Source organism: Seriola aureovittata, chromosome 1, assembly GCF_021018895.1.
Source record: "Seriola aureovittata isolate HTS-2021-v1 ecotype China chromosome 1, ASM2101889v1, whole genome shotgun sequence".
In the NCBI taxonomy this organism is placed as follows: Eukaryota; Metazoa; Chordata; class Actinopteri; order Carangiformes; family Carangidae; genus Seriola; species Seriola aureovittata.
The window spans coordinates 8,623,537-8,645,080 of record NC_079364.1 but is presented as its reverse complement, the minus strand read 5'-3'; the positions used below and the strand labels follow the sequence as shown (position 1 = coordinate 8,645,080).

Here is a 21,544-nt window from a genome sequence, read left to right as displayed (position 1 = left end):
TACAGCAGGTTCTAAGACTACTGAAGTTAATATAGCAGAAAAAAGTGCCACACCATCTTATTGTTGTGCATCAGTATTCCTCCTCCTTTTTCATCACTCGCTTTATTTTTGACCTCTGGGAGGTCAGGAAAACTCATGCGTGCAGATATTAAAACTGATTTAAGCAATATGTTCAATATTAACAATGTGTTATATGACAGAGTCGATTACTGTGAATTAAAACCCAACTCAGTAGGTTCCCTTAGATAAACTCTTTTCAAGCAAACAAGCTCTCACTGTGAAGACCCAAAGTAAACTGGTGGCAAAATCACAGCATGTTGCTAGAGCTGGTGGAGCCCAAAGCAGAGCTAAAAGGCCAGTGAATATTGGACATCTTTTTTTGCATTTGTTTGTCAACACATTAGCCATATATAACAACTTGACAACTTTTAGTATTTCTGCCTCCTAGTGGCTAAAACAGCTTAATGCACCTTTAATATTTACATTACAACTGGATATTCTCATATCATTTAACACTTTCTTTATTTAGTTGGATATTACACTTCTTGCTTCTTGCTGCTAAACACACAGGGACTGAACAGATTGCAGCAGCTAGCTGTAACCCAGCTGTATAATGTAATTATATGAAAATCACATGCACTGTGGGTGCAAGCCTAGGCACAAATGAAAAGACTAACGCCTGCACACCGACTCCAAGCCATAATTTTATTTATTTTTTGACAATACACAGATTGAACTGGGATCAAAATGTTGTCTATTTAAATGAGGTTGATGGTTTGGAGTCGGGGGTATAATCACAACAGTTTGCAACAGTGTCCTGGATTCTGTACAGAGACTATTCTTCCAAGGCCCCTCTGTCTTCTCTAGAAAGTGCTATATTTATCTTTTTCAGCAGGCTGAGTGTACACAGGGGTTACGTTAAGAGAGACCGGGCATCATGTATGTGTTTGTGCCAAGAGTGTGTGTGAGAGTGTGAGCATTTTATCAAGCACTTAAAAGACGTGTTTTAGGAGTGTGTGTGTTCGTGCAAAATGTTTAGGAGATGGCGGTCTGCAAAACAAAAGGAGGAGTGAAGATAAAGGTGGTTAAAGAAAAAGCAAGAGACCCAAAAAACAACAGATAGTGATTTAAGAGGGTGTTGTTAGAGAGGATTATCTACTTCCACTAATGATAGTGCCCTGGCTGCTGGAGCTTCATTTTTCTCAGCCACTGTTCTTTGTCTCATGGAAGCTCTGGTGAAGTAACCCTCTACTATTACACCACGAGCCCCCCAGGAGATGTGACAAGTAATGACGCATAAAAGTGCTGTATTCTTTAAGTGTTTCATGACTTAATATTTTTTTCATCCTAATAGTATCACAGTTTAAAGAAACAAGTAACTGCTGCAGTTTGAGATATCAGTACAATTTAAGTGGGTGTCCAGTGCTAGAATGCTACAGGGATGTACAAGGGTCATTACAGCATTTAATGCATACTGCTGAGGGTCCTGTTAAAAAACTTTTCCATTGGTGCATTGGGAGAGAAATGCTCCCATGACCTTGATTAAGCCCTGAGGTACCTCTGACTGTGACAGGCTAATTAATGAACTGCTATTTTCACCTATAAAAATATGCTAAATTGAAGAGAGGTGTGTATGTTTGCGGGTGTGTAGTGCTACACAGCAATGAGCCTTGGGCTTAATTAATAGACCTTGATAAATTGTGTGTGTGTGTGTGTGTGTGTGTGTGTGTGTGTGTGTGTGTGTGTGTGTGTGTGTGTATGAGCGCGTATGTGAAATTGTGTGCGTCTGGGAGTGTTTCCTCAGTTCTGTACTAAAAGAAAATGTCTGCAGGCAACTGCAAGGTGAGAATAACTTGGTTCCTGCTCCTCAGCCCACAGGTACTAACAGATTTGGCTATATTCCTATCTGACCCAGTTTACACTCTATATGTTCCCTCCCATACATGTGCTGTAGTGGGCCACAACTATGGTAAAGGTAAGATCATTTGTCTCCCATAAAGGTCATTGAGTGGGACAGCACTTCTCTAAAAAGTACCGAGAACTACAAAAATAAAACAATGCAATTTAATGAAAAACAACCAAAGTCAATGGAACTAATAGAACAACGTCTGACCTACCTCACAATTCAGGAGTATATGACAAAATGATATTAATGCTTCTAGCAGATTTTAATATGAAGAAAACTACTGTGTGGCTCTGTTTGTGTGAAGAACAGAAGAGAATATTTCTGTCAATACGTAAAAAAAAAAAAGGCCAATGTAGGAAATTGCACCATCAATCTCAGCAAAAACACCAATTTACTTCCGGCTAATTGTTCTTACAGACACTGGCTGTGATTACTCATCAAGCTAGTGAGTGGAAAAGGAGTCAGGACTGTGGCCGAATAACTATGAATCACACCCCTTCTGTCATTTTCCCTGATGTCAGTGATAGGTTTGAATCTTTAAGGGAAGGTTTACAGGGGGTAGCCGCTATATTTTGACTTCCTGGTGTGATAGTATTTATTTTCTCTTACCGGTGGCTTTAACTATTTGACAAAAGGGAAGGATAATGAATATCTATTTTGTAATTTCAGGCAAGTATGAAGGACCACTTCTTCAAGCCAGTGGGGCACAGAATATATTGCTGATAATGTGGTTTAAACTAATAGCCTTTTAAAATGAGCTATTGATCCTCCCTGGCAATTATTTTAAAAGGAACCTTGAAAAGAAAACAGCTTGGAGGTTGGACAGAAGACGTGAAGGAGCAGGGAAGGATACATTCACTTATCCGAGATCCAGCAAGATGTCTATACAAAGAAATGGAGACAGCGTCTGAGTGAAGAAATAATGCATTTTTAAACCTGGTTTGAAGAGTGTTAGTTAAAGAAAGAAAAGTTAATTGCATTCAGGAATGGATGGCGGAGACTGTAGGCAGGTGCTTTGGAAATATGATCTGATTTTAAATCACATCATCGCATTTATGATGCATCGCTTTGCTGAACTGGAGCCTCATTAAGTAAATCACATATTTCTCAGTCACATGGGGTTTATTAAAAAACTTAAAAACAAATCAGCATTCATCATTAAATGTGTTTGTAAATGTGTATGTATTTGGTCTCAATAAAACTAGATTCATGTTGCGTGATGGTGTATATTACAGAACAACTACCGCAAACTGGAGGTTTATTTTAGTTATCATGAAAGGGAAATGCCATTGAAAAGTAAATCCAGACTGTAGTGAGATATGTATTTTGTTTAAATGATTTGCACGTTTATGTTGGAAGTGTATTTGCATGTTGAATATTTGATGCTCCTGTATTTTATATCATGTGAAAAAATAAAAGATAATTGTTGTCGTCAGTCTGCAGGCTGATCTTGAACATGCACACCTGACGCTTATCGAAAAGACTGGATTCAAAAGCACGTTGACTTTCACATTTGCTTCTCGAGCATCTAAAAACACAGTAAAACTTTGGGGTTTTTAAATATAATGGTATTCAGATGCATAGCAGCTCCATTTTGTGTACCTCTGTGCTCAACTGTGTTAACATCAATAATAAAAAGTCTTACCTTCCACTCCACTTATACACTTGACACGGTCGCGGACCTCCACGTTGTATCCCTCAAACGACATGAAGACTCCATCGGGGTGGTAGGGCTCCCGCTGCGTGTAAACCTTTGAGTAGCTGTGCTGGAACTCGAAGCGATCGTAGCCGTCGTACTGCACCACTTTGCCGTACACCTCAAAGTATTTTTCCATCCAAGTGAACGGCAGGTAGATCTCGCCGCCCTCTCGCCGCCCTTTTATGGTTGATTCATCGTTGATCAGGCAGTCAATTTCTTCATACTTGACCCCACCTACAACCCCTACGACAGGCGGGGGCTCTGGAGGTTGTGGAGGGTGCTGTTGGCTGCTGATGCTGGCATCGCCCACCTTGGGACTTGGAGCCACCAAGGCGGCACGAGGCAGGAAGCGTACGGCGGTGTCACTGGAGCATCGGTTCCACAGCAACACGGTGATGAGTGTGAAGAGGGCGCAGATGACGATGAGGGTCTTGTAGTTGACCCGAGCAGCCAGGCAGCGCATGGTCGCAACTCACCTGTGTGACACAAACACATGGGATACATAAGAAGCCAGTAGGATCCATAATTTAGTGATAGTCATTTATGTTACTGAATCCTTATTATCATTAGAGAACAAAGGATGAAGTGTGAAGAGTGCATATCTAAATAAAATGACCTCAGTACAGTCAATAACACACCACACAACTTTCACTGGAAAGAAAAAAGAAAAAAAAGAAATTTGACAAAGAGTACATTTACATGAATACAAGATGTTTTCGTCTGAGCATTTGTGCGGACAATGCCGGCTCTGTGGTGCGAGTGTACAGTTTGTCCTTCCAACAAGAAGGTTTCTGAATTTTACAAATAGTCAAATGTTTAGCAGAAATCGCTTGAGCAGGAAACTGACCTATCTAGAATTCTAGAGGCTACTTAGTGTCAGCTTTGGTTTTAGTCAGACTATGAATAAAATCATTGTGGAAACAAGGATGCATTGTTGTGTAATGATCGTGTGAGTATGGGTGCATATAAAAAGCTGATTAGAAACACTGTTACACATATCCAGGTCCACAGCACCAGCTTTCTCCAGGAGGTGAGATGATGTTTAAAGAAAAAAAAAAAACTGACTGTGACCTGATTTTAAAGTTTAATTTTCTAGATCATTGAAAAGTCAGTTGATTCATATTAATGAGGTGGATAGTAATAGAAATAAATAAAAAAAAGTAATGTAATGCAAATTCATAATGCTGCATGGTACATGGCACAGTTAGTAGCGTACAACTCTCATTCTTACATGAAACATTACATAAACCCAAGAGAGAGCTGCTTGGAACAACTTTCCTTAAATAGATGACAAGTTGTAATTTGTATCAATCTCATTCCTGCTCCCTTTTGTTTGCTGAAGAGACGTCCAGCTGGGGATGAGTCATAAGCACCGAAGCAGGACAGAGCTGGTGAATGTAGAGTCTGTTGCTAATTAAGACTGTATACTCCAAACAGAGGCAAACTGTGTGTGGTCGCATATGCAAAATTGCACGTTTGTGACCAATGAGAAGCTCTGGATTGTGCTTTGATTACCACTGTGTGCATGTGTCTCTTTAACTACCCAACAAACAACCACTGTCTGCAATAGGCTAACAGTAGACTTTAGTAGACTTATTTATTTCATTCTTATTTTGGGTAGATTTCAAGTTACTTCTGCTTCTCACTGAAACTTACAAACTCTTCTATTCATTCAACATTTTGGGATATAATGATAATTTGCTGAGTGATGAAAACACTGACACCACTGTCATGTCCAGCTGGAGCCCGCAGCAGGTTAGCTTAGCATGAAGACTGGAAATAGGGGGAAACAGCTAGCCTAAATCTGCCCAAAGGTAACAAACTCCACCAACCACAACTTCTAAAGCTCACTAATTAACATTTTAGATTTTGATTGTTTGTGTTATTGATATCATCTAACTCTTGCCAAGAAAGCAACTAAGTATTTCCCAATAATACTTCTCATTCAAACTGGATCTCCAATCAATTTCCACTAGACAAATCTAAAATTAATTTTAAGGTCCTTTTATTTTATTTCAAGCACTGACTGAAATAAGGCACCAAATTCCAAGTTTCTTCTAAATTATCCACCGGTCCAGTTGGATCTCGTACAACACACAAAGCCAATCAGACGTGTTAGCGGACCGGTCTGGATTCACGTCTTCATGTCCTCTGCGTGTCTCTGGTGTTTTCACCAAGCCAGCAAGAAATCAATACACACATTGAAGTCTCCTCCTCCACACTAATTACAGCTCATAGAATTTACCATTACAGTGATAACAGAGCTGATGACAGAGGACAAACCGAGCCACTACTAAAGGTCAGCTCAATTATTGTGCATTAATTGGACAATAGTAATCAGCTATAGCATTGCAGAGTCGAATGATAGTGCGAGCAGCCTCTTGGACAAAGTTAATGTTTTAGATGACTCTTAAATAGGAAAGTGGACCTCCGCAGTGCTTAACAAGCAAATGTTGAGGGAGTGCAAGTTAGTGCACTTTTGTGATTTGTGAATAAAGGGATTCATATGTGTCTAGTAAAAGAGCCATGGACATATTTTTTTCCCACTACATAACTGATTCATTTCTGTTCCACAAGAAAAGTAGAATACTTTCTTTCATAGAAACTCTACTTTAAAACTTTTTGCTGTTGTGTTCTAGTCAGTGGAGGAAAAAAAAAAAAGCTTTGGTGGATCTCTGTGCCTGATAAATTATTGCCACACATAAAAACTATCATTGATACTTGGAGAAATGTCAGCCTGGTGCAGTAATGAAAGATTGGGCCGATGGGAGCTCTGTCAATGCTGAAAATGTGAGGCGGAAGGCCTGGGGACTGCACCCTGAAAGATAAGTAGGACCAGCCTGTCAGGGAACCAACTATAAATAATTGGCTCGTTTTATGTGATTCGTCGCTTGTGTTGAGCTCAGGCTCAAGGTGGATAGACATGGGCTTAAGCACTGCAGCATGGAGAGGATCCTAATACCTCGCAATGACTAGGAGACAATTCACAAACACAATTTACCCTGACGCCAGAAAAGTATACACACTGGGATAGTTAATGTCGCGGGGAAGCAAATTACAAATGCAGTTGGTTTTTGGATCAAAAATCATGAATGCTCTGATTCAGGTGATCTCAATCTGTCTCATTCACATCTGACGTACAAATAAGCGTTTGCCCATTTGCAATGTGGTTTAAACTAGTTCCAGAGGCTGAAACAAACAAGGAACTAACTGGAGACATGGAAATTTCTTATCCAAAAAACAAGAGAAAGACCAAGAGAGAGAGAGAGAGTGCAGCAACAAAGCTACATTCAACAGCAACTAAAACTTTATTTGTTCCATATTTCATTGCAATTAATCAAAAATAGCAGCAGACAAAACTCAGTAACATTCAAACAGATTAATAAGATATATGGCACACTGTTGAAAAGTCACTTGTCAGGCGATGACTTATTTGGCAGGGAGACTTGCAAATATAAAGCGTGTTTTATTGAGGAAGAATCCCATATTGACACAGTTAATATGCTCAAGAAATGGGTGTCAACCTTCTCACACCAGGGCGGTGACATGGCCCTGTCCTAAACCTGTCTTAAAAACCCATTTTCATAAAAAGGCTATTATCATTATCATTATAAACCAGGCCTGCCTGTAAATGCGTGCTGGCTCTTAATCAGTGAGTTAGAGGCAGCCTAAACTTGGGTCCACGCTTTATCTTCCTCTGTTGCTTATCGTCCTCCAGTGGCTGCATGTCACATCTGATACAGTTTATAAGGGAGAACATGTAATATGAATTCAAGGACAGAACTGAAATCAGGCTGTTGCAGGTAACTGGTATAAGCGTTATGAAATGCTCACATGTGCAGACTCAAAAGCTGGGACAGCCATAGACTGGTATTCATAAGCTGCTTTCACACATGCACGCCAACCCTGAACTTTTGTAGACATTCCCACCGAAACTGAGGCACAGAGATGCTTACAACTCTGCTCCACTCGTGGAGTTGGGATCTCATTCAGCATAAAAACAGGACTGCAATGCCATTCAGTATTGCCCACAACACGTACCACGAGGTAAGAACGACCGCAAATAAAGCTATTCAGTGCGGTGGAGCTCGGGCAAAACAACACAGGGTCATCCTACAAAAAAGTCGAACCCAGCTCAACGGTTGCTGCTGAGGTGCTGTGTTAACTGCACAAATACATGCACACACACATCTCTGCTGGAGTATTATAAACCTTGCCACAGCATTGTGGCATCTGATGAATCTTTTAACACATTAATGTGTTATTCAAACTGCACTTCCTGGACCTTAACAACATGCCCGCCCCCCCCCCCCAGCAGGGCTGTTTTTGGTTTGAATCCCTGCTTAGGGCAGCAGAGACACTAGTCTTCCAATCTATCTAAATCCAGATAAACAGCATCCACACAAACAATAGTAACTTTTTATTTTATGCCGTGTTCACGAAGTTGATATGAACAATTCAGTTTAATGCCGTTATTGATGTCCTGAGTTTTGACAGACGAAGATGTAAATCTCATCAGTTGCCAATGCACAAGTTAATTACAAGGCAAACAAACAACATTTAGCTAGTTACGCTGACAGTAGCTGCATTGTCTCTGGTGTATTTTGACCCAGATTCACTTACATCTATTAGGAGTCGGCTCTCAGTGGAAACAACAATATCGTTGTTTTATTCAAAAGACTTGAATGACTTATGTTTACATCTTCCTGACAAGCAACTGACTGAGACGGTCCTCGCCCAGTAGCAAACAAAGTTATACGACTACCAAACCCAAGTTAGAGCGGTAATTTGAGAAACAAGAAAAACACTTGACCCTGCAATCTTCTTTTTTATTTGTTTATTTTCCCATAAAGGAAATCTTTACCCAATGACAACAATTGTTTACTGTCGTTTAACCAAGCAGCTTTACTTACCTAAACTTCATCAGACATGAACTCTAGATCAGAAAGATCAGCTTATGCATACGCATGATCTTTGTTTTGTCATTAGGTACGATGACTAGTTGTTTATACAATATGGATGGATTTTTGTGTAATCCACTGGTTATCAGCTCACGGGAATGTTTGCATAGATATAATCCCACTGGTAATAACACTGTTTGGATCTGGAAGGAAAACTACACTGACATAAAAAAGATAGATGCAACTAGACAGGAGGTGAAAGGCAATCCTGTTGGAGGATAAAAGTCCTCCATGCTTGACAGATAAAGGCAAAAGACACTGGAAAACAAAAGCAGCTTTTCAGCTTACATGCTCCCAGTGTCCTACCTCAGGAAATTGAAAAGTGCCTGAAATAGCAGGTAGTGACTTGGTGAGACTTGCAGATTTTTATATGATGGTCTCAGGCTTTGTGAGTACCTGAACAATAAAAACTACACCATGAGCATTGATAAATGCAGGGGAGACAGAGAAATGAAGGAAGGCTTGTGCTTTAAAACAAAAAAATAATTTGTGTTTTTGCAAACATAAACTCTTGTTTGACCAATTTCACTGGCATTCACTGGATTATTTAAAGCGGAATAGTTGTAAAACACATTTTCTCATATTAAACAATAATGAAATTAATCAATAATGAAAACAGTCATTGCAGCCCTAGAGATATAATCACCATCACAGCAGCATTATATTTACTGATAACTAAATACAAAATGGTCTACTTACAATATGCTCATCACAACAAATTGCTGGTAAATCACATCTGACTTAAGCTCTATGGTCCCTGGATGATAAATCCTACATGATATTGTTGACAGCTCTACACTGTGGTTGCATGATCCAACAGACTGACAGGACGAGCAGCTTCACAGTCCTGACAACCTGACGTCCCAGAGCGCTCACGTGTCCAATAATACACTGCTTTTTTCGCTGCTTCTGCAGATCATCAAAGGCTTTAGACTTTGATTGTGAGCATTTGCCTTGGAGCTGAGATGAACTGTAACATATGTGGATCCGCGGCTCTGTGGATACCCTGACGTTTGCTTCATCAAATGCAGGAAGTGATCCCCCGGCTTAAAACTGTGGGTATTAATTCTGCCAGACATAGATAACAACTAATAACACATGCAAATATTTGGATGTCTTTATCCCCCGGATCCCTGGTAATAAAGCTGGGAAAATTGTAGCGGGCATCTTATACTACCAGGTGTTTGTTAATAATGAGAAAGTGTTTTCAAAAAACATCTCAGTTTGAGCAGTGCATGAAATCAAATCATTCCAAAGCAAAAAAAACACATCGTGACCTTGTTAAATGCACTTCGAGTCAAACTAGCTGCTAATCTCCGTCTTGGTCCCTGGTGCAGAATGTACAACATTTACAACATTGTCAAAACTGCTGCAGCACTCGGCATAGCAATGGGTGAATAGAGTTGTTTTTCTTCTACTGCTGTCCTCTGACGTAAAAATCACAAGCCGTCATCACAGCAATAAAAGCTGAGTGCTTGTGAACCACCCTTGGGGAGCTATTGGAGCAGAAACCTGGTGTATGTGTGAGGTGCAGGTGTTGTAGCCCTAACTAAACTCCTGACATTTTCACTGCTCTCCTCCACGGGTGAAGTAAGGAAGGAGTTTGAGACTGCCTGTAAATTATCAGCTTATGCTGAAGCTGTGAGGCACGTTTGCTCTTGTGGAGATGGGATGGTTTGTGTGGGTCTGTGTGTATGTGTGTGCATATGTGTTGTGGGCGTCTGATGTGGTTCTGAGCCTGATTATGATAATGTGTAGGAATCAGGGTGAATTCAAGGCAGCAACTGACAGGGGAAAAATGACTTGTATCTTACTACCACTTAATGTGTGAGTTAAATGACTATAAATCTCTTTTGTTACGTGTTGCAATACTCACACTCTAGTAAAATTCAGTGGGGAACCCTCAGGGCCTTCAGACGGCCAAACGTATCAGCATTTTAAATGTTATATTTAGTCTCTTTCATTTAATAATTATCCCCTTCAAAATCTAATTTTATCCTTATTTTCTATCAAAGTTTTACTTTCCTTAAACCAAGAAAATAAAGTTATCCAGTCACAGTCATCTTTTTTTTTTGCCTAGCGAGAAAAAAGGTAGCTAGCTGACTCATCGGTTAGGGCTTCATAACCGGAACAGAAGGGCTGAAGCTTAATAGCTGCATGTGTTTGTTTAGAACGTGGCAGATGAATTAACCAATCAGATTTTCAGATATAGTGGTGGGACCAAAAATCATTGGGGGGGCTGTAGCGTAGAAGGCCTTGCCTTAATACTCACAGTTCACCACCGGTAAAATGATGCATTATGTTATTGAAAGAAACTATTCGAAGTGTTGGTCAATAACATAAACCAAGATATTTTATCACTCCCTCTTACACATGAATAGTAAATTTCAACAGCATGAGCAAAAATCATTAGACCTTGTTGTTTCGTAAAACGTCTGTAAACTACAAGGTTGAGTCAAACATATCAAAGTTGGCACTGATCTGAGGTCAGTTATCAAGCTGTTAACGTTTACATTAAACATGCAGCTTAACATTTCCACGGGTTCTAACAGACTTTTGTACCCTACTGTATGTGTGCAGCTCACCTTCGCTTCCGTATCACAAAGTAAACAAAAGAATGTAAACACAGTTACTGCGGGGAATATGAAGCACGATACGGGCTGATCATTTACAACACATACATCTTGTGTTGCAGAGGTGATTTCAGCAGAAGAAATCCGACTCTCAGCTATAAAATCAAATCCTACGACCATAAATCAAAAGCTATGCATATAAATCAAAACCCAGAGAACTCCTGTTAACCCCTTGTGTGGATCATCCAGCTAAGTCACTTGCTAGTGTGTAATATGGCAAGTCAAGGCTGTAAGAAGACAGTTTAACTGGACCTGTGTGTAAAGTAAAGATAGTAACCAGGACAACTAAATCAATTCAATTTTATACATTTAGTGCAGAATCTGCAGTCACCTGTTTCAGCCTTGCCATTGTGTCTGCAGACCCTCCCTCTCTCACAGACTGCAGCTAACGCCACAGAGCTGCAGTCACAGTGAGCAGAGGTCTGCATATTCATAGGGCAGCATTGGAGACTTGCTTTAAGCAAAACTGCCTGTTGTACTGTCACTAATGTCTGACAAACTGTCACTAGATTTGTTAGTGTCTCTTTTATATAAAGTTGCTAAAAGGTTATTAAGAGTCACTAATATTCACGATGTCATCTCAATTAGAGGATTAATCATTGAGTCTATAAAATGCTAGTAAACAGAGTAAAAACTGATCACAGTTCACTGAATCCCAATGTGATGTCTACATATCTTGTTTTGCTGCTCAACGGCTCCAACCCCAAAATATTCACTTTACTAAAACATGAGGTAAAGGAAACTGGCAAATCCTCAAACTGAAAAATGACTTAAAATGATTAACCAGTTATGAAAATAGATTCAGATTAATTTTCTGTCATTTGAGAATCAAGTCACTGCGACACAGTTGCATATTTTATGTAACACTATGGTGGTTTTGAGTGTGATCACCATCACCAACTGTAAAGTATGCACAAGTTTAGGACAAAAACCTTGGTGTTACTCCACCTCCTTTCTTCCTGCATCACTCAAAGGAATGGCTCAGCTAATAAACCAACACAACAGGCCAACACATAACTCGCCATTAATGCTCAGTAATACAACTTTGTTTAGAGGCAGCCGAGAAGTGAGTAAACTGCTTTGAAGTTAATGTGCCTGTGTGTTTTATCTCTTGTTGGGGGATTAAGCAGGTCATTACCAAAAAGCTTATAACTGTGGCCTACTGAGGGATTAAGCGGACTCTTAATCAAATGGAGGGGAGACAAGAGAAAAATATATGCATCATTTCAGAGGCAGGTCATGCAAGCTGCCTGCCCTACAACATCATAGAAACAAATGTGGACCTAAGAAACGTGGCGTAACAAGCTAAAAGCTAAGAAACAAATGGGAGAATGTGGTGCACATGGTCTACAGGTGCTGCAACAAGTCGGACAGTTAGGGGGGAAATGGCGCTGTATGTCAACAATAGTCTAACTATTTTGTCTTGGGCTAAAAAAAAAAACAAAAACAAAAACAACAAACTGCATTCCAATTATGTTGTATATCCACATATGTGTGTGATTATACTAGTGCTGTATTGGGGTGTGTGTCAGTGCCTTAAGTCCAGCAGCATCTCTTCATGCAGACACAATTACCCGAGTTATACAAGCTAATGCACCCAGAGTTAGTTCAAAGAGCTCTGTCGTTCCTTATGCAATCAAAAATGATTCAGTGATGACAAGAGGAGGAATGCAGGGCTTAGGGGGACTTGTTACAGCCATGCTTTCTCGTTTCATCACACAAGCAAGACCAGGCCATTTTCACAGTGGATATAAGAGTATGCAGAAGATTTAATTTGTCCATGTAATGAAGTCTAGCACAAATCTGCATGCAGAAGAGGTTACACTGCATATAGAGCATGTTATCTAATTTCATCAAACAAAATTATCCATTGTCACAACTCAGTCATAATAAAAGAGTGTGCATGAACAAATTATCTACACAAAGAGACAATAAATAATAAAGAATAACCTCCTCTGCATGGGCTCACTCGACAGTGAAGACTTACACTGACCTCTAATCCATTCACAAAGAAGCGCCCAACATCCTCTCAACGTTCACCTCCAAGTCTTGACACAGCTGGTTCTTCTGGTACTTTCTGCTTGCAGTTTCCTCAGCACCTATACATGAGAGAGGAGAAAGTAAATTTTCCACTACTGCAAAAGTGATGTATGAAGGCACATAAACATACATCCAAATCTGTATGCATGACAATCAAGTGCATGTACTATATATGAGGGTATGTAAAAGAGCCCGACCGAGGCTGAAAACGATATTGATAAACAATAAATGACTTCAAACCTACTCCGGCACTACGATTAACTTAACACCTGCCTACTACTTTTCAGGGTCACATGGAGGTTTGGGTCGAGCCTATCTCAGGACGCACCGGGTTAAAGTTGGAAAAAACCGCTGGAAAGGCGGCACGTTCACAGGCTCAGTTCAATCAAGTAGAATATTCACATATCTGGCAAGGTTTAAAGCGGCAGTCACAGTTGCTGATCAGATGATAATCACGCAGAGGAATGAATTCTTCAGTACTCCGTGCATCTCGGTTTAAGCAGGCTCTACATTTTTCACATGAAATCCTTTGACAGGCTAAATGTTTCTGGAGCTAAAACATGACTGATTGCCTCAGCATGCTAAGCAGCTTTTCAATATAAACTTTTTTCTGAGGGAAACAAAATTAACTGTTGTATTTCTTTTCCACTGTGGCCAATTATAACCTTAAATCAATGGTCCATAGACTTTGACACTGATGCACTACAAACTAAGATGAGGAAACAAATTCATATTTGTAATTGCAGCCATGATGAATTTATAGGCTTTCTGACAGCAGGGTCATTAATGTACAACCAATCTATCAGTGCAAATATGCAGAGAGTGACATGGATACTTTACTCTGCAATTAATCTCACCAATGTATTTCTAGCCCCCGTTGAAACAGGCTATTAAACTAAAGAAGGTGCTAAATCGCCACATCAAAGAGAGCATATTGATCTTTTTATGAAATGGGCTTATTGACAAAGCACTTAAATTTGTTGAAAATTAAACCAGCTGGGTTTGCTTCTGCCATTGCAGGCTCACTGCTGGAAGAGAAAATAGACAGAGAAGGCAAGGAATAAAATAAGTCAAAAACAACATTGGTATTTTACATTATGATGCAGTCTAATTAGGGATGAGTTAAAGGAGTCGAAGTACCAATTATTGCTATTGCTGTAATTAATCCCAAATCAATATCAGATGATACACATTTCTGCTGTCTTCAGTGTAAGTATGTCAGATGAAGGCAAAGTATTGAGCTGAAGAATGTAACAGTAAAAGATCAGAGCACTGATGCCTAGCTGACTGACTAACTAAAACTCCCTCATTAACATACAACAGCTGACAACAGCTTGTCTGGTACAAATAAGTAACTACAGAAGATGCAGAGAGACCAGCTTTCCAGCCTTTCTGTCAGTCAGTCTGTCTGTACCCCAACCCCGGCAGAAGAGGCAAAATCCCAAACATGAACAAAATTAATTCATGTTCAAAACCTGTAGCTAACAACCTGCTTATTCGATCCATACTGCATAAGGTTTGCGAAAGAAATTCAATTTTATTTAAATCTTTCTGACCTAATATCACTGTGATGACACACTGGGAGGATGTGTGCATTTGTGTGTAACCTGCCTTCATCTGAAAGATGGAACATGTTGTACCCAGCCCGAGTGAAAAGGAAGTATAAATGTCAGCAGTCTTAATCAATATTCCCTGGCTACTGTTTGGGCGTACTGATGCTTTTTTGAGGCAGGTGTGCTGCAGGCAGATGGTGAGAAGTAGAAAATGAGAGTAAATGTCACCCTCGCTCATTCTTCCAAGAGCTTATCCTGCACCACTCCTGCCATCTAGGCACTTTCTAGGCAACATTTCATTTCACGTATCTCCTCTCTCTGAACATCTGGTTATCGCCCTGTACGCCTTAAAGAAGCATCTCAACTGAGTCAGGAGCCAAAATTAGATGGTCAAGAGTAACATACTAATCTATACTTTTATGGGTAGCCATGCAAAATAACACTTATCTGTGTTAAACCAAAAGGACCATTGCACAGGCAGTTCTGTTTCCTTTCCACTGAACACTGAGAAGTCAAAGGGGCCGAGTGTGGATGTGCCACTAGCTTCCTCAATGAGGAATCTCTTCCTAGCACACTTGTTCCCAGGAAAATAAAACATATTTGGCTTCATCTGTGTTTTATAGTGGAGGCACCCCACCTTGTCTGAATAAAAGAACACCTTCACTTTCAACAGATTAAATTGTGACAAATTTATAAAATATAATATTGAACTCATTAAGCTTTAGTGGAAATGAGCGGTGGCGCTACATAACACAGCCAAGGTCACATATTAGATCAGTGAGGTGACTGTTTAGACCATCATCTAGTAACTACACTGATAATGAGATAAAATGCAGCAGGAACTATCTGATTTAGCACAGCAGGGGATCGATAACCAACTCTGCTAACTGGTGTTATGTGGGGAAACTCTGAATATAGACAGATCTTTTACAACAATGTTTAAATATCTGAATTTAAAATGCTGTCAGTAGACTGTCATTTTTATTGACACTATATATAAAAGATGTCTTGGTCAGGTCCTGTTTTATTCAAAACACTCCTTATTTTCAATAAGTGTTTATCCAAAAATGAGTGTTGCCAAAAAAATACACCAGGAAAAAGTAGCTGAAGGACTTTTTGAGGTTTTCTGGTATTTACCAGAAATTTGGATATTTGATAAAAAATGAGCACCTTGGCTATGATACAAGCTATTTATTTGAAATATACTCAAATACACTGCACTAACATCAGACTGGATGATGAAGGGCTTCTTTTTCTAAGAGATTTTCACATGTGAAATTTCAATGAAGTTTTATTTCTAAAGTTGAAGTTGAACCAGGGCGAAATATTACAGAAAGAGTTACAGAAATAGTCTCTTAAGGATGTGTAATCAAAGGTAGTGAAAGCCAAGCTGCACTCTGCCGCACCTCTTCAAGGTGGCTTAGCATGTAGCTCTCCAAGCTTGCACTGCACTGACACCATTTTCACAGCTTTTACATACTGTCCCATTCAATTGACCTTTCTTAAGCAAGGCGCTGACACCTTGAATATGAATCATGAACATCAACTTTATGGCTCTGTCCTGTGAATACATTTTAAACATTAGGCTGAGGATATTTCTTTAACGGCGGCTTGACTGAGAATGATATTAGGTCATTAATTATTTTAGTCGCTCTTCATTTGCTGCCACCCTGACACAAGCAGACATCTATCAGGACTTGTACTCGGGGTAAAAAGAGAGATGGGGACCCATCTGTTGGGCATTCATAATACATATATTTTCTCTGGGGAGTCAGTGGCTGGCCAAACATTGAATGATCACACCACTGATGCCACCATGGTGCCAGCTATCACTGACCATCTGATGCCCAGAGCAATATCCAAGAACTCTGCAAAGTGAAGAGCTCAAGTAATTGAGGTTTCTGCTTGCAGAGTTGGAGCAAACTGATTAAATGTGATCACTTCTTACCTCACATTTCATCAACTTTACGGGCTTAACGGTCAAAATTCAAAGTGAGTTCAATACCGAAGCCGTCATTGGATAAAAAATAGCCTGCTCTTTTTCCAGGTGCTGTCTGCCTGCATAGAGTAAATGATGTGTTTTTGAAAGTACGCATCTGTTTGCCAAGTCAAAACCAATAAATGTGTGTGGTCCATTCTGTTATGTTCGTGTATAAAGAGACACAGGGACAAAAAGCTAAATTTAGAAGATTCGGTCTGTCACTGGATGGGAGAAAAAAAAGAGAAGGTGTCTCTTTTCAGGCTATTTTACATTATGCATGTTTTATACCAAAGGTTAAACAAAAAATACATTTAAAAAAAAATAATTGAAATTCTTGCTCATTACCTATTCATAATGACCTGTCACAAGCAATAAGAATGAGACAATCTGGGCCTGGGGTAGATCTTAATATAGACTGCAAAGACAGAATAAAATGCCTCTACATCAATACTGGTCTGATTCAATCAAAGAAATATCCGTTGACCAAAAAACGAAACATTGCCAATGAAGAACTTTACTACAAAAAAAGGCAAGCCTCGATCACTGCTTTATGAACCCCTCAATGAGATTCTTTTAGCAAGTTAATTAATGGTCCCAGTCTAAAAGCCAAAAACCTGAGGGCTCAAGCTAGTCACCAATGCTAGCCGTATTCTTCCAAAGCACTGGCCCCATGCCAACCTCTCCCAACTCTCAAAACATTGGGGTAATTTTCACACCGGATTTAGCGAACAAAGAGGGTTTCAGTGAGCCGGCATCACATGATGAGAGATGCGTTGTGGCTGTCACAAGCGTTCAGGGATATAGACAGTAAATTCTGATGTTATTTAGTGGTGCTTTGCATACATTTAGGGGCTCTGTCACTCCCTTTTTGTGCCGGTGAAAAAAATGCAGATCTGTTGCAGCAACTTACGCTCGGATTGGGTGCAGCTGTTCACCTACTGTTTGTTCTCCTCTTTCCCATGCAGAAACTATTTTTCAGTTGTGAATTTTCTAAAAACGACATACTCCCACACTTCACCTGTAGCATCATAGGTTAGTTACCCTTTTGACAAACATATACTCTGAGCTACCTTTTTTGCATTCAGTCATTAGATGGTGGTGATTTCAGTTGCTAAGAGTGACACAGTTAAAGACAGAGGCAACAAAAACAAACAGGCCCTGGAGAGGCAGATGGAGTCAGTGCGCATATGCAGTACACAACAGAGAAACTTGAAAACTGAAGTGTTTCTGAGAGCCACTCCTGCTTTGCACTCCAACTCTAAAGTGAAGAAAACAGGATGAGAGAATAAGACTTGGAGTGGGAGGCAGCAAAGGCAAGCTTGCAAGAGGAAGCCAAGATGAAAGTAAATAAGAGTTTGGAAGTTTTTTGGAAGCTGAGTAAATACCCTTGGTGCCTGTCAAGCCTCTGTGGTGCTCTCTGTAGTGAACTCTGCTTTCATGCTTGTAAGCAAAAGCTGCCGATGGAAAGACTATACCATCAGATTCTAGTAATAAACCACAGACTGTGCAAATAAATAGACTCACACACCAGCAATAAAGCTGTAGGCACAGGAATTATTCAGTATCTGATTAAGTATGCAAAAAGCTGAAATTGTAAACTTAAAGCCAACAAAGCAGCATCCCCTCCTGCTACACAACACTACATGCTGCTAACTTCGAGGTGAAGCTCATCACGTTATGTTCAAATTAATCTTGATTTTTATAAAATGAAGTAGGGCTGCAACTAACAACAGCTTTCATTACCTGAGCAATTAATTGTTTAGTCTATGAAATGGCAAAAAATAGTTAAAAAAAAAAAAAATTCACCAACGTGACATCTTAATTTTTTTTTTTTGTCTAACCAACAATCCAAAAACCAATGACATTCAGTTAGCAGTAGTATTAAACAGAGAAAGAGAGCAAATCTGCATATCTTAGAGCTGGAACCAGTGTGACATATTCCCCTGAAAAATGAATTAATCAATCATCATCATAGCTGCCATTTAATTTTCTGTTGATCATATAATTGCTCCTTCTTTTAAATGGGGCAGATCAGTTTAAACTCAATGCGATACATTTTTAAATAATCAAAACAAATAAACTAATATTTGATGACTTTCCCTCCTCTGAAGTAAAATGCAAAAAATAAAAAACTATATTATAATTCTATTAACTATATTTTGTCGTTGACAGGACAGAGGACGGGCACTCTTGCAGACCAAGCACAGAAAGACAAGTGACGCGAGAACATGTCTTATCAGCGTCTGTGTTTCTGACGAACAGCTCTGAACTTGTTAGAAGCACAAACACTTCGGTGTGAGCTCTGAAAAAGAGGAGGGCTGTGCCCCAGCTGCCTTTCACGCGAAGACAAGACTTGCATCTTCAGAACCTTGTTAGTTCTCTGAAAAGGCCACCGACTAGTTTGGAATATTAAGCAGCTCATGCTGTCGGAAATCAAAAGGATTTTGGAAGAGAGTGGGAAGCTTCAAAAAGGCTTTGATGGTATATATCGCTCAATCTCCACCAGATATGACGGAATGAAAAAATAAAGACAGGGGAACAAAGGGCTCCTGAGAGAGGAGGGTGGCAGAGGTTTTCTTCTCCTCTCAGAATTCTGCATATGCATATATCATTATTCCTCAATCAGAGAGTCTTGCTCATAAAATGTCAAGCCTTCTGACTGAAAAGACAGAAATAGAAAAAAAAAGAAGACGAAAGTGGGACACCAAAATGTTTCAGGTCATTGATCATAACAGGCACACTCAAGTAAGCCAAACTCAGTTGTCTCACTTCCAGTAATATCCAAATGCAGACCACATTTACAGCATTAATAAGTTACATGTGCGTGCCGCTCTGCGCTATAAGGCCTCGCACCACTCTGTGTAGAAAAGGAAGCAACTGTAGATTGTGAAAACTAAATGTACCGACATTTGGATGACACAAGATTCACTTTCTGTTTCCTGTTTTTCCTCTGCTGGGTGGGGAACAGTAATGAGGGGGTGATGAAGGAAAGACACTGTTGTTTTGAGGATGAGGAAGGGTACAAAGGCAGGAAGCAGATTAGAAATCCTTGCCATGATTTCTGTTTGGGAGAGGAAGTGCTTCCTGCAATTTTATCTAGAGGAATCTGAGGTCAGGTTCCTAATAAATGATTAGATCCCCAGAGGTCTTTGCAGGAATAATTACAGCAACAAGGTCCCGCCAAAAGGCTTTTAAAGTCACTGTGTATTTTGTGTATTGACTCTTAGACAAACATGTTGATTTAATAAGAGTGCTCCTGTTGCAGTGAGAAAATTAACCATCACTTTGCAAGGAGATTAGATTTAGCCTGATAATATGTGGCTATATGTTCTCCCTTCACCCACAGAAAAAACTGGTTGCTGCCGCTGAAGGACACTTTAGTGTTTGGTTGAAATATCTCAGGTTTTTTTATTTTCAACTTGAGAAAAAATGTCAAGACCTAACGAGTCGCAGTAGAGATAATGAAGGCGGAGTCTGTCATGAGACTGAATATGTAAAGCACCTTGTCTCACTGAGCTAAAGAATTCACCAGAAATGTCAAGAGTCTTTAGGCCATCCAGCAACGAGGCTGAACATGTCTGGCAATGGAGAGGAGCGCTGTTCAGAGAGAATGGTAAAAGCCTTGAGGTGATGCTCCTTCTAGTTGACCTTGTCTTAGCTATATTCTGCAAGGTTACCTATAAGCGGCCTTTCCAAGCAAATTATTACTCCAGTCAGGGCGACAGTGTCCTGCCAATCTTCAGTTTTCTCTCTTCCCTGTAATTGCTCTTTGATAAATCTTTTCATCCTCTCTCCATAGCCACTTCCTTCCCTTTCGCTTTATCCTTGCGTCACACGCGTTTCTGTGGCCGCACAGACTTATGTAAAGGGCATTAAGGCTATTATACTAATGTTTGCTTTTCATTTTGGTAATTCAGAAATATAATGTACTTCAGGTTCTACAGACTGCACAAGGCCCTGCCAGTTCTTTGACAATCCTCACAGGTCTATCAGCTTGCAATGCAGTTTGTAACCCAGAACATCCATGTGGACGGCTGATGTTTCCATGGTCACTTAGACCATTACAGAAGTCTATCTGTGTGTATGGTACCTTTATATAATCATACACATGAAATGTATAATGTATGAAATACGGCAGGTGGAACGATGAACTATTTCACTATCTGAAGACAGCAACCTGTCTCTGTAGCAGCTAATGATGCTACACCAAAACAAATGAGTCAAAAGGTCCATTAAACAAAACCCTAAAAAACAAACAATACAGCGCAACTTATGAATTGATGTGTGTGAGAGGCTGGGCAGCAGTATTATTCCATTATATGTCATCCCGCACAAGCAAGGCTCTTCCTTTAGTTGGACAATCACTTTTTTTCTTTTTTTTTTTTTTTTTAGAGTAGATGGATAAAGTGGGTTGAAGATATGACATTGAGATAGCCGTGGTCTATCAAATTTGTCATTGCTGTCAGAGCTGAGTTGAATGGCAAATGTGCTACTCAGACTCAGGCATGGGTGTGGGTATGTAGTAGGTATGGGCAGTGGAAAAGCAGAGGAGACATTCCTGTGCTTAGATGGTACAGCAAAGCCTATTTATTCAGCTGTGTTTCTTCGATATGGAGATAAGACAGTAAATTCACTCCCTATTCTGCAGTCAGCATTCACAGGGCTTATTGACTTCAGTAGCATTCATAATGACAAGGCAGATGTCAAAAATAAAAGGTAAATAAGAATCTTTAAACTCTCACAAAGCAATAAATAATCATGAACAGCTCAT

The 21,544-nt window shown here is 39.8% G+C and overlaps 1 protein-coding gene across 1 annotated transcript in view; it reads right to left on the bottom strand.

Annotated features, from left to right (window-relative positions):
• The window catches only part of glceb (glucuronic acid epimerase b), a 50,604-nt gene that overhangs the window by 15,371 nt on the left and 13,689 nt on the right, over positions 1 to 21,544 (bottom strand). The window contains exons 2-3 of the mRNA XM_056374289.1: positions 13,193 to 13,298; positions 3,552 to 4,081 (exon numbers count right to left, since the gene is read on the bottom strand). Coding sequence (XP_056230264.1) covers positions 3,552 to 4,068 — 517 coding nt within the window. The 5' untranslated portion in view covers positions 4,069 to 4,081; positions 13,193 to 13,298. The remainder of the gene's footprint in view (positions 1 to 3,551; positions 4,082 to 13,192; positions 13,299 to 21,544) is intronic.